The sequence below is a fragment of the Colletotrichum phormii genome, assembly GCF_030913505.1.
Source record: "Colletotrichum phormii strain CBS 102054 chromosome Unknown BDP81scaffold_19, whole genome shotgun sequence".
Classification (NCBI taxonomy): domain Eukaryota; kingdom Fungi; phylum Ascomycota; class Sordariomycetes; order Glomerellales; family Glomerellaceae; genus Colletotrichum; species Colletotrichum phormii.
In genome coordinates, this window is record NW_026851461.1 from 771482 (window position 1) to 788904 (window position 17423).

A 17423-nucleotide genomic window follows, 5' to 3' on the forward strand; every position below is an offset into this window, starting at 1 on the left:
GCTCAATAGCGACCGCTGTCGGCGGTAAGTAATCGTCAAAGAAAGCTTTCTGCTAGTTTCATGACAAATTTGTTCCACTGATCTCTTTGGGTTCATTGCCCAAACTGACTTGGTCTATTTGTTCTAGGAGAAAAATCCGATGTCATGGCGATGGCGAAAAGGTAAGTTGGCCATCCCTACTGCGCAACATGCTCAGATTCAAGCTTTTGGAACTCATGCTCATTCTGATTGGCAGTGCACACCATGTATCACTGGAGGCGTGGCCTGTATTGTGTCAACGAAGTTGAAGCGTAACAGAAAGAGGAAGAGGTACGCTAGATTAGGAAGTCCAAGAACCAGCAAAATATGAGACTGACGTGGTCAATGTCCCCTTTACTGACCGCCATTTCTACATGTAGCTACTACGAAAATGAAGGAGTTGAGGAAAGACATGATGATTCCGCAGCTTCAAAGACTCCTGAAGCTCATGGCGGCACCGTTGCCTCGGCTTCCTTTTCTCTCACTCAAGATCTAAGGAAGTCGCAACCGATCGCTTCAGAGCACTCACATCTGAGTACACTCACAAGTAATGGCGGCCCAAGACCTCTATCATCTTGGCAGCGCCGCACAGAAGCCTCTTCAAGTGCAAAATCGAAACCATTGCCGGAACCTGTGGTCGGCCACATGGGTCGGCTGGTATCCAATGACGACCAGACAGCTATGTTCGCGGGGTCGTCAACGGGCGTGCACTTCATCAGTCAGGCTGAGCAGCAGTTGCAAATAATACGAATCCATACCGAAACATTCCCGAGCAGCATCTATAGTCTCTATCTTCACAACATATGGGGTCCGTCGCCTAAGGATACCGAGTCGCAGGTTGTCGCCGCTATGATATCCCAACTTCCGCTTGACGCCGCTGGGATACTCGAAACGACCATCGACCATTGGACACCACTTTACCCAATTGTACATAAACATTCTACCGTCGAGGCTCTACGTCGCTTGATCGGAGACCCTGAACACGGCGATATCAGTTTGCTGTCCCAGATTCTAGGTTTACTTGCTCTGGGAACATTGGGACATCCAGGCTCCTGTGTCCAGAGTCATCATCATTTTCTTTGCCATTCTGAGAAATATTACGCAATGTCCGCTGCGTTGACGAATCAGCTTCAAGAGCGACCGTCGTTACCGACGCTTCAAGGGTTGGAGATTGCCCAGATCTATCTCCAGCTATCGTCTCGCTACTCAGCTGCTTCGCAACTAGGAGGGATGGCTACAAGAATGGCACAGAACCTTGGACTCCACCGACACTCCCAGAGGTTCAAATTCGATCCTTTGGAGACAGAACTCCGGCGGCGCGTGTGGTGGTGTCAATATTCTCTCGACACGTACGTCTTTTGTTTGTCCGCCCCCTTTTTGTGTGTCTCGACTAATATCTTTCCATCAGATTCTCCAGCGCCTACCACGGGATGCCAAGGTTGATACGCGACCAGGATGTGGACACAGATCTACCCTCCCGTCTTGACCACGACCAAGTATCGCGTGAGAGCGTGGCTTTCCCCTTACCCGGCGAACGGTCCCAAGTTGACACGGCTCTCTGCATGTTCAAACTCGCAGTCATTGTAGGAGAAGCCCTAGAGAAATTGTATTCGACGACTAGACGGCGCGGCGGTATCGTGAAAATCACACAACTGCAAGCCGAACTCACAATGTGGGAGCGAATGTTGCCAACGGACAAGGTCGCAGACTTGGAGGACGAGGGCGTAGACTTACCGCCGGCGGTTACGATCGACACCTTCCAGGTAGCTTTCCTACGCGCTGCATTTTGCAATGCCACGGTGCACGTCCATCGGCCTGCGCTTGCTTTCACAACCGCTGACCCTCAGTTTCACGTTTCTCTGCTGGCCTGCGGTCGTGCTTCGGGTGAGCTTATCAGACTGACTGCTGCGATTGTGTCAGATTCAGTCGTGGAGATGGCAACTCCAAAAATTGACTCGATCATCATTGCGCACCTCTATCCAAACGGGTTGCATATGTTGTGGCAGGCAGGTCTGACGATATTGTTTGCCAGATGGAAGGGTCAAACCCTTGCTGGCGACGAGGAAGACGAAGACTTGGTCAAGACATGCGCTTCGACGTTGCGTCATTTGAGAGCTGATGACTCCAATATGTACATCACTCAATGTGCCGAGGTTCTCGACATGCTTCAGATAAAGACATTCTCAGCTAGAGAAACCCAACAGCCTGCTCTTGACCAGCTGCAATGGAATGTCTGGGATTGGCCCATGGCGTCAGCGCTGGAGCTCGCGAATACCTTGGATGCAATGCCGCTGGATCTTCAATTCGAACCAAGCATGGGGTTATAAGACTTTGCTATCAACCTCAGCTGTAAGTGGGCAAAGTGTCTTGGTGTACCATCACGATGTGGATGACCTGCGTAAGTGGGACCCAGGCTACAAACACATTGCCAAGTGCGAATTATGTTGAAGAACCCATTTTTCAGTCGTCACAGCGGCCGTGTTGAGGGCTTTAGAATTGATGGGCTATGGATGGCCCGGATAGGACAAAACTGACAATGTGTTCGCCCTTGTTGGTTGACGGGGTCGTATACGACAAATAGTGGTAGCAATTATCACTCGTCTGTTGGTGATCCTATTGCTTGTTCTTCTTCTTTTTGTTCTATCTTACATTGTAGGCAGGAGTCGGTCGAAGTAGGTAGTGACGGCCTGGGTGGTTGTCCCACCTTTATCCGGCCGTGATGACTAAGCCAGTTGTCCCACTTCGCCCAGGGCAGGTGCCAGCCAGCCCATGGTACCTGCCTATTACTCCTTATCAGCCTTTGCTGTTCCAACAGCCCTCTTTTCAACGACGATGTCATCAAATGTAGACTTGGTAGCCTCAATCGGCACTTCAGCTCTGGCCCCTCTTTTTCTCAAACCCACGCGGAAAGGTGTATTAACCGTCCCAAAGATACCGTCCCAAAGATCTGGCACCTGCATCGTGAACCCACGGTGCCCACACCCCGGGGTGTTGAGGTTGATCCGATCAAGGTGTGGGAGGGGCCCACGATCTGCGTATCGATCCTACTTATCGCTGACGGAAATGTCTTCAGAATAGTTGTCGCAAACCCGAGCGACACCCGGCTTTACATATGTCTATTAAATGCAGCACGCTGAGAAAATCACAAGAAATGTTGGAAGCAAAGTTGAAAAATGGGCCGTAAGATTCGTACCAGGCTAAGCCCAGCTTGCAGTCTAGTTCGCTGGCCTAGATGAAATGTCTATCTCTCTATGGCCTCCCAAAAAGAACCCAAACTCCTATCCTAATACTTCGACGGGGGGAATATAACGCCAAGCGGCGTCGGTGGCAATCAACTCCTTCTAATGTCCTGGATGGACGACGTGCGGATTTCGTCACGCCGGCAATGCAAGTGGCTGTTCCAATGCTCTCAGGATGGAGGAAAGCTCAGTTGTTTACTGGAAGATCCAGCGGTGAATGTTGCCGAACTGGAGTGCCCTCAGGCCAAATGTCTTCATGGGACATCATTTACTCCTTGTGCAGAGAGCCGGTGACGTAGTTCTCAGCACCGAGGGCATCGATGACAGCCATATCCTCCTGGGAGAGCTCGAAGTCGAAGGACTCGAAGTTCGACTGGATGCGGTGGGCAGTCAGGGACTTGGGGAGAACGATGTTGCCGCGGGTAGCGTTCCAGTTGAGGAGGATCTGAGCAGGGCTCTTGCCGTACTTCTCGGCGATCTTGCCAATAGTAGGATCCTCGAGCTTGTTGCCGCGGGCAAGGGGAGAGTAGGCCTCAATGGCAATGCCGTGCTTGCGGCAGGTGTCGACGAGGTCCTGGCGCTGGCAGAAGGGGTGAACCTCAATCTGGTTGACGGCGGGGACAACGGTGGTCTCCTGGAGAAGCTCCTCAATGTGGTGGGAGCTGAAGTTGGAGACACCGATGGAGCGGACCTTGCCGAGGCGCTGGGCAGTCTCGAGAGCTCTCCAGGAAGCGAGGCGCTTCTCCTTGTCGTCTGAGGGGGAGTGGATGAGGTAGAGGTCGAAGTACTCGAGCTGGAACTTCTCGAGAGAGTCGCAGAGAGCCTTGAAAGTGGCCTCGTAACCGTGGTCAGCGTCCCAAAGCTTGGTGGTGACGAAGACCTCAGATCTGGGGGTGTTGGTCTTCTCGAACCACTGCTTCAGAGCACGGCCGCAAGCCTCCTCGTTGGCGTATCTGGCGGCGGAGTCGATGTGACGGTAGCCGGAATCGAGAGCGGCGATGACGGCGTCCTCAGTCTCCTGGCCGTTGGGGGCCTTGTAGACACCGAGAGCAATCTGGGGAATTTCGTTGCCGTCGTTGAGGCGGACGGTGAGGCGAGGAGAGTCGCAGGGGGAGGCGTATCCAGAGTCCTGGCGAGTAGGCATAATCTTCTCCATGCCGAGCTCAGGCTGACGGGTAGCGAATTGGGCGGCCATTTTGAATGTTGTGGATGTTGTTCTTATTGTTGAAGAGTGTAGAGTTGTTTAGGTATCAAGAGAAGAGATTGATGGATTGTTTGAGGCCGTTGAATGTGATTGGTGTGTGAGTGATGCTTCGAAAAGAAAACAGCAGATGTTGCCGAGTTATCTATTCCTTTTTATCCTTTTCGACAGTCTCGCTCTCTGCAACTACAACCAGTTGATTCTGATTACCATTTTCGGACCGATGGCGTCCTCTGTTGTCGCCAGCCGCGGACCCGCTGTGAATGTCCCGTCTGTGCTGGGTTGATGCCCCCGTCTTGGATGGGACCCGTTCTCCAACATGCTGCCCCGTACTCCGTACAGATTATTGAGGGTCGGTGCCTCCTTGGTGTTACTTGGTGTTGAGTCGGTATCTCGATGTCGATTCCGAGTCGGTGCCGGCGGTTCCCAGTCGGTATTCGTCCGTTGTCTCGACGGTACCAGGTTGATGCCCCGTTATCTCTGGGCCTTTGACCCGCTGGTACTGGAGCCAATGACGTAGAAGTTCTCCGCCGGTGAATGGGCCGATGACGTGCCGTGTCTCCGCCGATGCTGCGCCGATGGGCGACGTCCGAGTCAGTGTGTCCTCAGTGTCTCTCTGACGGTAATACGGTATCTATTGTAGGAGGTGGAGGCAGGCCTCAGTTCGCAGCTCCCACTGCCAAATCCCCGACCTCTGGCTGCTAACCTCGACTCATGTGGTACATGTCTAGCGGGATAAGCGAGGTATCAGATGAATTGGCTGTTCTGAACCTTCTGGTATGAGGCTCAACTATAGGACTAGATCGGATTGTTGAGCCTCAAGATTTTCGGCGGCTGTGGCGAATATCGACTTTGACATTAGCGCAAATCTTACACTCAAAAATTTTACGACGCAAGAGAGTAAAAAACTGGAGCCCACTGCAGGAATCGCTGCAGTGATCCCAAATTCCTGTGAGCCAAGCCTCAAGGAACCAAGGTACCATGTTCGGTCAATTATTCCCGAGGACAAACTATCCGTCCACTAGGCGCCGTTTCAGCCGCGGCCGGAGAGACACGCGAAGTATCGATGAGGCACAGCAATCGGCATCGATATCGAGCTGAACGGTAGGGGGGCCTTGAGGGGCCTCGGAAGACGAAGTTTCCACGTATACGCTGGGTCAGTTCTCAAGACTCAACACGCCAGTACGTACAATATCCTGGGTAAGGTGTATTGTGTAGAATGGAAAAGCCGCACTTAGCGACAGACGCAACTTCGCCCGTTATGACGTCAAGCTGCCGAAGGCATCACGGTGGAAGTGGACCATTTCAAAACGTGGTGCTGCTTATGCCCCATCAGAAGATGGATCTCTGAAGCCCGAGAAGTTCCCGCAAAAGTTCATGTTGAGTGTGAGATGCGTGGTGCAGGTACGAGTCCAGGACACCGGAGTCCACCCCGTCAAACGAGCGTTGGAGTCGTGGAACGGGACTACGGATACACTAGGTACACAGGACGGGATGGCATCAAATGGCATGGATTTTGAGATGGGGTGTGCGAGGCAAGATGCGAGTCGCGAATTTTGCCATTTCGCAAGTACATGGGCAAAGACTGGAAAAGTTGTTCTAGCGTCTTGTCGCTTGGGCCTTTTGGGACAAACTCACCCATCCCTGCCACACATCGATGATTGGCCCTGCCTCCCATCAAGACTCAGGAACGTGGTTTCAGACTTTTCGCTGATGTCATTGGAGGGTCCTGATGTATTGTGGTAGGGCGAGATGAAGGCACTCCGGGAGGCAGATGGAGACAAGAGATGAAAGCAGACGGAGGCATGTTGCCTGCAGGACCCCTATCGGGAGTGTTCGGAAGGGCCCGCTCTTTCTTCAGCCTGGGCACCCAATGTCAAGGTCTGTATCAATGGGTTGCCTCTTCAGAAGTTCTGTGCGTTTGCAACAGCTTGATAGCCATTGGATTCTGCGCCTTGTCTTATCGGCGGATGTCCATCTGTCCGATATTGACTGGGGCGGCTCAATGTATCAAAGTTGAGTGCTCGGTGTCGGTGTCGCCAACGGTACGGATACAGGTATGTGAACTCTGCCAAAGTTGCATGTGGCCAAGGATTGGCGGGTAGAGTTTTCTCAAAGTCTTTGCTATGGGCAATAATTGTCCGCAAGGTGGAAAGATAGAAAACGGATGTACACCGACTTCCCAAGACAATCCAATGGCAAAGTCGGCTCCGAAGGCTAAGGCGGTAGGGCCCAGCGATCAACGGCTTGTCCAAAGAAGATTTTCACATGTATGCCAAGTTGACAGCGAAACAGCCCGGCAAGTTGGAAGCGCCTACTACACACCGGGCAGTAGATCGGCAGGAGACGCCCGGATTGTCCTCTGGCCCGACACAGACACACACGAGAGAGAACAGGTAGGTAGCATAGCCGCGCCAAAAAAGCCTTCCACAATCCCTGTTCAGAACTTCAGGAATGTCGATGAACGTCGATGCATGCCGGACGACGCGACCCCCCTATCTATTTCGCGCCCTGAGACAAGGCCCTATCAGTGACCCATGCGAGGCTCCAGTTTATATTTTATCTCAACCAAGGCGACGAGCACTTTTTCCCAGCCTGGCGTGATTGTGGACTAAAATACAGACTTTCTCACTGGACAAAATGCCTCGTAAAGTGGACATGGGCTGCACTAACAACAAGAGGAACCCCCCGTCTCACCGTGAGAAGATATGATAGGGGTATCAACTTGCAGAACACCAGTAGGCACGCAGGCAAGCCGCAAGCCAGGCAGACAGACGATCCCTGGTGGAGAAGGGCTGCAAGGTGGAAAATGTCGCCCTCAGCTCCCGGCACGGTGCATGAAGCAGTCAAGCAGGAAGACCAAAATTCCCAATAGAAACCCGTGTTATTGGCGGTGAAGTTGACCTTCACACCGATGAATGGGGCCAAAGCTCCACCACACCGGCATGAAATTGATAATGGATTTCGCTTTCGAGTCTTGGTTGCTATGACGGCCATCTTCATTGGATGATGATCTAAATTTCAAACCTTTGCTGGACACTGAACCCTGGCGAGGCTGCACAGTCAAACTTGGTTTCATGAGGGATTTCACGCCCAATGCCGCAGGTAGTAGCCTACGACTGCGGTAAGATTACGTCTTAATGCATCGGCATCAGGCAATGAGGCCGGTTTGCGTCCGGACAGCGGACTGAAGAGGTTGGTCTAGGGAAAAAGAGATACCCGCAGAGGTAGCCGAGAATAATAGCGAAACAGTGCCTTGGGAGAACTTTCCCAATCACCGTAATCTACCTCTATGTGAGTTTGATAGCGCCTGCGCCCGTCGTTGCGAGCAAGCATGCAGAACTACGCCTCATCCAGCCATCTTGCAAACGTGGCAGTAACTCGGCGTCATAGCTCTCACTCGTATGCACATGCAGAAAACAAAGATAACACAGAGTTGCGTCAATCAATGCTCGACGTCGCACGAGTCAGTAATGGCGTCAGCAAGGGAAACTCAACTCGATGACTACAGGGAAAGAGATGTAAATCACTTCGACTAATGTTACAGGACAGAAAACGGCAACGTTGATCTACATCATTGTCGGTCAGAATCGGGAAGCAAAATCACGGCAGATCACATTTGCGAAGAAACAGAAAATGCCTCAAATTTCCATGATTTTATTGCTCAATCCTGGCCAAGATGGCAACTTGAACGGATTCTGGTATTCTTAGAAAGATCATCGGCGTGCACTGTCAAGTTCGAGTCAACAGAAGGAAAAAAAAAAGCTTCAACCGCCCCAAACCATCAAAATTATCAAATTACATCAACCCCACAGAAATGTCAAATGCCACGATAGCTTCAACCCCGGATGAGGACCACTGTAAAACCTCACCGTCTCCGCCGACCCCGCGAAACTCGCCGATCTTCGTCGAGGGTTATGATCATGTACGAGGAAGCAGGTAAATAGAGCGCTTGCCTATGTGGCCTCAACACCGACACCATGAACTGAGGTCGCAAGTGTCACGGCGTTGCCATCGGGGCTGGAGCGTCGTTCAGCAACAGCAGTTTCCAAAAGAACACTAGACTCCCGCCATCATAGCTATTCAGCTGCGGCTTGATAAACCCAATAATGTATTTAGCGACAGCGCAGCATTTAGCTGTTACATATGCTTGACGCAGATTTGAAGTTCCACAAGACCAGTCTGACCAGACATGATGAAAGCCTTGTATTCCATCAACAAGTCATTCGAGGCGGCTGAATAACATTGAATCGGGTTTCACAATCAAGTTCGAAAGCTAGCAGGTCTAATCATACATTGCATCGATAAAGTCGATTACTCTCCTTGCCAATCTGCAATACTGTCAGCAACAGACGTTGAAGTAAAACATTGAAGTCCCATTTTTGAACCCACCGCAAAGGTGTCGCCAACGACCGGTCCATTTTTTTAGCCCACGATGTTCAGACGGCGGGTTTTATGGAGAAACCCGATCGTCCGAATGAGGCTGAATGGCCAACGTCGTGCCAACAAAATGGCACTCACGATGCGGTCAATAGCCTGATATTGCTCACTTGGACGCCATAAAATTTGTACCCATACTTTGATTGATTGCTCTGTCAGATCATGTAAAGTAGTAATTGGCTTCTTCATCAAGTTGAAGCGGATGTATCATAAACTGGCGTCGCTGGTTCGGAGGCCCTAATCTATCGATGATGATGTTCATCTGTTGTGCCTGTAAGAAGCGCGAGGCAAAGAGCGTCCAAACAGGAGCCAGGAGCGATTAGAATTGCACAGAACCAATTTCAGTGAGTTAGCAATTTTCTTCGCAGCTCGAAGGACAATCCTAACTGCACGAAGGCTGCGTGCCGCCCTTGCCAGGGCTGTTGAATACAAGTACTCTGTAGTGCCGCATTTAGCTCACTCGTCAGGGCATCTTAGAGGTACAGAATAGCTACATGCGAAAAGATTTAGTGGTTCTCATTGCATGATACGAGATGCGGCAGCATCTCGGCCAGGATGTGGGCCGCGAGAAAGTTGGAATGGGAAAGATCGTCGGCTTGTTGAGACCGTCATCGGCGAGAGTGGGGAGGTTGTCGTCGGCGACGGCCTGGTTGGAGTCGTTCGGGACCGATGTGGGGTCATAGAATGCCGGAGCCGCGTAGTGTGATGCCAGGGGCCATGTAGGAAGCGCGAGACGTTGTCAATGTGCCGAGGTCCTCTTTGCTACCTACGCATGCTACGCTACCTTACTTTCGTCACTTCTCTCATCCATACAGCTTGTCAAATGATAGAATACTTGGGCTTACTGTATCATGTTCCAATTCTGGAAGGTAGCATTGAGAATACAGCTGCATCTAGTCAAAGAAAAGATGGCTACAAACTGGTAGAAAGACTCCTATGCGACCATGAGAAAGTTCCGCATCATTCACCTTTGATCTTGGGTCATTTCCTAAGAATACCTCAGGAGCCTTCTAGCAACGGTGGTATTGCATTAAACTGTGGTCTCTTTCCATTGAGAAGTGCGTAGGCGACTCAACGCGGCCTATGATAATACCGCCCTGAGGACGTTTCTCAGCTACATGTAGCAAAACATCCACCTTGCATGCCAGATCTTGAGCGCTGGATCTTCTGAACGCTGCGTCACTGGATGTTGCGAGACTAATGAGTTCAAGGACGACGGTAAACACCTTGTATCTGCCTCTGGTTCATACCGTCAACCAAAGAAGGCATATCACCTATGTGCTCCATGGCTTAGCCTCGTTTCAGCTTTTGCAAGAAAGACTTGATTTTACGTACCAGGTTTAAACTAGAAGTCTTTAAAGCGCGATGGGTACGAGTCATCTCAAAAAGCAAGCATGCATTGGACCTCCAAGAGACGATGCCGCGTGATATTAATGAGCGGGAGCGGAAGGATGCGTTTATAGCTGTTACGCATCCCCATGGCATATTCAGTCTATGAGACTTCCGCAATATTTTGACGCATTGTAAAATATTCAAGGAATGGTCGAGGTGTATTAGTAGTTTGCTCTGGACTATCATGCGCTCGTATTGGATCCTTAGAGGCTATGTAGAGAGTTAAAACACCTCATGAGAATCTTTAGCCCTCATCAGTAAAAAGTGTCTCGATTGCGTCGCTGCCAACCACTCAAGTGACGCCCTCAATAATGCTATCTAAGACTCGTGACCTCACATCACCCTCTGTGGATCACGTGCTTCATGATCTACTCTTGTCTCACTCAAGTAAATTAGTGTGAGGCGCTCATTGAAGCAGAAGTTAGCTCCAGACCAATCGCTTGGAATTTGAACAATCACCTGCCTTTAAGTTTTGGCTAAGATGTCATTGACCCTAGCATATCGATGTATTGCTATTCATCTTATATGGCATCGATTACTCTCGTCACTTGTGAGAACGACGCACGCCTTAAACCAATTTCCGGCCGACATAGAAAGTTAATATCGAACACTCGTTAAGACTCGATCTCAGCTTAGACCGCGATTAGAAAGTCCTGGCGAACAATACAGATCTTCTGTCCGATTGACTTTACTGAAATAATATAAAGAATTCAGACATGAGCAGCTTAGCAATGCTATCTTTGGTGCCGGAGAGGGAACCGCACATCCAGCCAAAGACAACGCAGTTTTTTCTCCCATTGCCAAAAGAAATTTGAGCTACCTTGAACAGTTTGCTTGGAGCCAAGGTACTAGTTGAAGGCAACGTAACAGTATAATTCTTTCGGGATGCAGTATAACCCTCATAAACGCGTCACTCCCAAGAAACTGAGTGGTATCTCATGAAAATACAATGTACGGTTTCCAATCTTCTCAAACGAAGCTATGCACCATGCAGTCTGAGTTGCTTAAGGTCATGCCACAGTGGGGATGGCATTCTTGCCGTGTTTGTCTTCAACAGACTCGATCCCTCCCTTTTCCTCCTCTCTATCGACAGGCCTGATACCAACCTCAGTTTCACTGAATGAATCGGCGATATTACGGTATCTCGGGACAAAGTTAACGGCAAAGGCATATGTCCATGCCAAGGCAAAAAAGACCAGAGGGATGACCATTGCAATGCCCATACCCTTGTGGTCGGCAACAACACCGAGCAAAGGAGGTACAACAGCACCGCCAGAGACGCCTATACCGAACACATTAGAAACGTTACAAAGGACCTTGGCTGCAGGATAGAGTACTCACCTGCAATAATGAAGCCACTGCCACGCTTAGAATGCCGGCCCAGACCTCTCATACCCAGTGCCACAATTGTCGGAAAGCAAATAGACTCGAAGAATAGGACAACATATAGCATAGCCATGCCGGTATCGCCTTTCTGGGTGATGGAAGGGGCAATGAATATGATGCAGGATGAGAGGAATGCCAGGAATACCCAACGGGGTTTGATATAGTGCATAATGCCAACTCCGGCGAAACGACCAATCGCAAAGGCGCCTTGGGCGCCAGCAAGAAGTTTCGAGCCAAGCGCGTTATCAGTGTTCTCGCGACGCTCTGTGACATAGTTGATAAAAAAGCTTGGAACGATTAGTTCTTGAACCTTTAAGACTGCAGGCAAAGTTTAACAAACCCCGCGATGGCTACCTGAGCACCAGTGTAGCAGAATTGGGCGAAAGAAGCGTGGAATAGACGGTACTGCTTTTTGAAGGGCTTGTCGTCAACGCTGGCATGCGTCTCGGAAGCCTGAAAAGCCATGTCGGCATCTGTGATTTCTGGGATACGAGCCAGCCAGAAGACGATCGCGAGTCCCCAAACAAACACGGCGATGGCAAGATAGACCCATTGAACATTCTCCAGAGCACGTTTATCGTCAAAGGCGAAGAAGACATAGGATCCCATGACGGGGGCAACGACGGTTCCGATACCGTTGAAGGCTTGAGAAATGTTGATTCGAATTTCGCTGTACTTGGGGGGGCCGCAGACGGTGATGTACGGGTTGGCGGCTGTTTCGAGGGAGCCGAGGCCATTACCGATGATGAAAATGGCGGCACAGAAGCCGCCGAAGCTCTTGGCGATAATGCATGGGATCGCAATGATAGCTCCGAGGCCGTAAAGGAAGAGTCCAAAGACAAAGGTGGCTTTATAGCCCCAGTGTCTCAAGATCCACGCCGCGTGCCCAAGACTGGCAATGAGATAGGCTCTGTCAGGTTAAAGTCAGTCTCCGCGCCTTATGGTCGTAATGATCGCGAGAAGGTAATGTCCACGGCAGCTGATAACCGTAATTCATCGCGCGCTGCCTTGCTTCGTGCTGTAGTCTAGCGCGCCGAAGAGGAGCAGAATCGCCAGTGTCGTGAGGTCCGATTGCTACGAGAAAGAACTCTGCAGGTAAGGTGAACGTACCCGAAATAAGCAGCTTGCAATCCAGAGGACCTAGCCCTGGTAATGTGAAGTGTGTCCTGGAAGTGCTTGTTGAGAGTATCGAGGAGGCCTAGCAATGCAACATCAGTACTTGGGCCTCTGATCATGCTATTAGGTTGCCGCGACGTACCGTAAGAGAAGCCCCAAAGAAAGAAGAGGATAGTGACGAGCATGATCGGAAACAAAGACTCCTTTAGCGTCAATTCGGCAGCATTCGTGCGGACATTGTCCTTCTGGCGCAAAGACCGTTTTTGGAAAAACTCCTTGACGCCCATCTCGCAGGTTTGGCGAAGCCCACAGGCGCTATGTTGGATCTGATTGAAGCACTTGGGAGGTGTTAAGTGTAAGGTGTCGAAATGTTTGCGACCGGTATGGTGGCAGGTCAAAGCCTCAGGGTGCGGACGTGGCAGTAGCCGTTGGACCGACGGACTGCACTGGCAATGTGGTGAGACGCGTCCAAGAGCAAATATAATCCTTCTGGAACGAAGAGAGCTGGGTCGGATGAAAGCTTATAAGAGCTCAAGCCGGCCGTACTTTCGGTCGTTTCGAGCCTGATCTTCCCCTGCACGAAAGCGAGATGGACATGACCATCTTTGGTTTCTTCTTGGCTTCTCCATGGGTACGTGGCTGGCAGTCCCCGATCAAAAGGCCAGTAACGTAGGTACTCCAGTCCTTGCTGTGAACAAAGAGTTCGGGTGGAGCAGCGGTCTTCTGGACTGATCTGGGGTAACAAGCGTTTGGGGAGGATTGCGGGGATGGTCATCGCGTGCTCTAAGTCGCCGGGGAAGCATATATGGCCCCATCCATCTCCGTTCGAGGTGCGGGGTGAAGGTTGGAGTAGCCAGTCGAAGAAGACGAGGTGGATCTCTGGAGAGCGCAGAGAGGATGTACGGACTCACGGAGAGTTCGCGACGCAGCCTTGGCATGCCCATCTCTTGCTTGACATGGCCCCGATTCCCCCGAATGAACGGCTCAAAGGTTGGCCGCCAGACGAGGGTGAGTGGGAATTGTTTCAAGTCTCTGTGGTGGTGATTGGATCTGGAGGGGGCGGCAATTCATCGAGTCTGGGGTAAACGATCCGGGGTTCGATATAAAGATGGACCGAAGGATGACGGTCAGACTGCCGAGTGAGCTGGTGGGTTATTGGTTCGGTGGACAAGCTGGAGAAGGCCGGTTGGTTTCTTCGACTTCTCTACTAGAGCCGGGGCCGGGGGAGTATGTGACATCACCTGCACAGTGTTTGCGTCTCGGCATTTGTTACACTGAAATGTCTTTGATTTGCTCTCGCGACCAACACTCCCTGAACTGAACAACAATGCGGGCCTGCATCTATGGCGTGGGGGTTAGACGAATAAAGCCTGCCAGATCACCAGGTGCTTGGGAACTGTTGTCGCACCTGCGACGTAGCCTATCTGAAAGTCGGAGATCTGAATACCGTCAACTGGGGTCTCTTTCCCAAACATTCGACGATTCGATAAGGTTTTAGTCGCTTTTAGGGCGGCTTAGCGGCGGTTGGGTGTGGCCAAACGAGGCTTCCTGGCTATGCCAGTTGAGGTTACGGATTGACCTTTGAGCCGCTGGCGGGAAGGCGTCTTTAGCTCCGCCAGCCAAATTCTTAAAACTATAGTAGGCCTTGAAATGGTCTCTGAACAGTTTTCAGAGGTTGAACGAAGGACCACGCAAATGTTTTTGCTACCTTCAATTGCACACTGCAAAAAGCTGTCTTCGGCCCATCTGCTGATTCCTGAACGTTCACGCTCGGAACTAAAATTCCCGGAGAGGGCTGAGATTCAGAAGGTCTACCACACCAGCTTCAGGACAAATGCAGGCCTAATCAAAGACGACAAGGCGAGAGGGTGTCATACTTTGCCATTGGTTTACACAACAGATAGAGGGAGACCACGTCGTTGTCGAAGCGCTCCCGAACTTCTGTGATCAGAAAGTGAACGTCTTCCCTGCCAAGTGCAAAGAGCTTGAATGACCAAGTGACCTGAGGTGAGCCAAGAGCGTGGTTAACTGCCGAAAACACTGCCGCGGGCAATTGAACCATTTCCCGACCGGGTTCAGAAGGACAGACCGCAGCTGGTGCCATATGAGAACAGCCGCACACCAACCCTCGCTGAAGCTGATACAAATTTGCCATAACCGCCTTCACGAATTGGCGGATCTTCATCGCCTCCATTCGAAGGTTTGCCTCTATGACTAGATGCAGGGTCCAGATGTTCTTAAGATCTAATCTCTATGGATTGGATTGTCCCTGGACTGGAGGGCAAGCACTCCGCGATATCCTTCAGTTCTCGTGCATTTCCATGACTTTTGTTAATGCGGAAGGTGGCCTCCCAGAGCTTCTCAACTACTTGATCCATAATACTGAGTGAAGTAACTGGGGATCTATAAGACCGGTCACTAAATGCTGCAGGCTTGCTGTGATTAGGCAAGTAGTATCGCGTGGCCAAACGCCCTACCTCATCTTAATACCATGATGGCCCCACGAAGTGAGGCTGTTGGCAAGATTATCTTGACCTATAGTTTCTCGTGAAGCTTGTTTGACACGCATATACTACTCAATCAATTGAGTTTCCGCGGTATTTTTATCCTAATCAGTCACAATCATGGGAGACCTGAAGGCCCTATCTTGCTCCGGGTTCAATCTATTGTCGAGAAAGCCTGGGGCCAAGTCCAATACCTTTTCCATTTTCTTCAATCCCCATCAACAAAAGTCTCTACTCGACAGTATGGTGTCATTCTTAAGCTTTCACTAACAAGTTTGAAGTCAAAGAGCATTGGCGACAATGTCGACAGCAACAATATTCCACGACGATAAGGTAGATAGATCAACATAACGAGTCGACATAACAATCATACGCTATGAATACACCCCGGGGGCCATTTTCCATTGTCATTTGACTGGGACCATCTTTGCACGGGCGAACTGTAATAGTGCGCCTCACCCGATTCAGAACTACAGAAAGACGCACAGTTACCTACGACGTTCCTAGTTTGGTAATCCAATCGCAATTTGACTGAAGAACTAGTCGAGACTATTGTGGCACATTGGCATTGTCTCCCTGAGCGACCTAGGTAGTGTTTTTTAGCCTGTCAACGTAACCTGGTAAAGTTGAATAAGATAGGTGAAGAGGCAAAACCGGACCCGACAGAAATCTACTCTAAACCAGCATGTTGGAATACAAAAGTCCACAAGACTACACAGGTTGCCACCTCAGTCATAGACGGCATTCAGGTCAAGATATCCTGACTTCAGATCTCCGAAAGGTACATGTAAGGACCCTCGACCTTCGCTTGCCAGACTGAAATCACCAAAGAAGGCCATGACTGAGCTGGCTCAACGGAGAAACTTGCTCCACAAACCTTTCATCGGCTTGAGATTGAACATCTTCCCTTGTGAATCAGATAAAGATGATATTGTCTAGCGGAAAGAACGATTATACTATCCTCGCTCAGTATCCTCTAGAAAGGATTTCTGCATGCCAAGCGCTATTGAATGAGCGAGTCGCCATTAAACATCCGGATGAATAGAGCTTAGTAGTCAGAGCCTAGACTTGGTACCATAAGATGAGTTCAAGTCTTAGATTCACTCGACAACCTGTACCTACCTACATGGTTCAGGGTTACTTATTTCTCTGGTGCATGAGGCTGTTCCCTGCGGGAGACTTCTACAGACTGCCAGCGTGAGATCATGTAATTTGGCTGATCAAATCTGATGGGGCTGGAAAGTGGCCGTCGAGGCTCCGTCAAATCGTCGGACGGCGTCTTCTAGGCGGTCAGACTCCGACCATGGCCCACTCCAGGCCGGCAGGCGCCTGGTTTCGGTCGAAGAGAGATGCTGGTTCATGCACGGCGGGAAGACATGCTAGCTCGATGCAACAATATGCTGCATGCTGTCAAAGCTAGTCATAGCCTGGTAGTCCATGCTATCCCTTGCATCGATCCTCAAGTCTTCTCAGGGTAAAAGTCAGCGCGGTGGGCGTGGTCGGGGCCGTATCTGTAGTCTATCAAAAACACAACGAGACGAAAAGGGAACCAAGAGTTACTGCCTCAGCGAGATATGGACGAAAGGCTGAAATTCATTGAACTTTGACTGCAAACCAAACTCGAGGGAGTTCATTCATTATATGTAAGATTCAACTAAATAGCTAGCGGTAGGTCAACTGGAACTGAGGTTGACGGTCAAAGTGCTAGCTAAACTTGATTATCCTCGTTGCCATCAACCGAGCAGATAGCGGACGTCTAAAATCTCTTCATATTCATCGAGTTTAGATGAGGCGTCACCCTGCCTTAGCCAGTAGAAGGAGAATGCTGGACAGCTGTGCCAAGGTAACCGCCGAGGAGGATGACATGTGTCAACAACCACCCCAACCGTGGACCTAAACGTTCCAATGACCTTCCATATCGAAGCAAAATGACATTGACTGCAGAAAAGAATGCAATAGGGCATACGATCAGGCGGCATGCACTTCATGCGACAGTGGCAATAGCATGTCGTTGTAGGGTAGTATGCAAGTAGTTCGCACACTCCCGTAAATTACACCCAATGATCAGGTTGGCACCCCTGGAAATCCATCACCCAGCATCGCCCGGCCGAAAAAGATGTCCTTTGC

At 50.5% G+C, this 17423-nt stretch overlaps 3 protein-coding genes across 3 annotated transcripts; 1 reads left to right on the top strand and 2 right to left on the bottom strand.

The window, feature by feature from the left end:
• The first annotated feature begins 461 nt into the window (after positions 1-461).
• BDP81DRAFT_77329 (fungal-specific transcription factor domain-containing protein) lies at positions 462-2609 on the top strand. The gene is made up of 2 exons (XM_060596260.1): positions 462-1367; positions 1427-2609. Exons 1-2 carry the CDS (start codon positions 664-666, stop codon positions 2343-2345), a joined length of 1623 nt encoding a protein of 540 aa, XP_060441780.1. The 5' UTR covers positions 462-663; the 3' UTR covers positions 2346-2609.
• A 916-nt stretch (positions 2610-3525) lies between these two features.
• On the bottom strand, positions 3526-4452 carry BDP81DRAFT_452738 (aldo/keto reductase; the record flags this gene model as incomplete). The annotated part of the gene is made up of 1 exon (XM_060592772.1): positions 3526-4452. One exon carries the CDS (start codon positions 4450-4452, stop codon positions 3526-3528), a length of 927 nt encoding a protein of 308 aa, XP_060441781.1.
• Positions 4453-11194: 6742 nt separating this feature from the next.
• BDP81DRAFT_77380 (glucose/galactose transporter) lies at positions 11195-13201 on the bottom strand. Its single transcript, XM_060596261.1, has 5 exons — positions 12935-13201; positions 12787-12874; positions 12017-12586; positions 11632-11963; positions 11195-11572 (listed from the first exon to the last, which is right to left on the bottom strand). Exons 1-5 carry the CDS (start codon positions 13077-13079, stop codon positions 11301-11303), a joined length of 1407 nt encoding a protein of 468 aa, XP_060441782.1. The 5' UTR covers positions 13080-13201; the 3' UTR covers positions 11195-11300.
• Positions 13202-17423: the final 4222 nt, after the last annotated feature.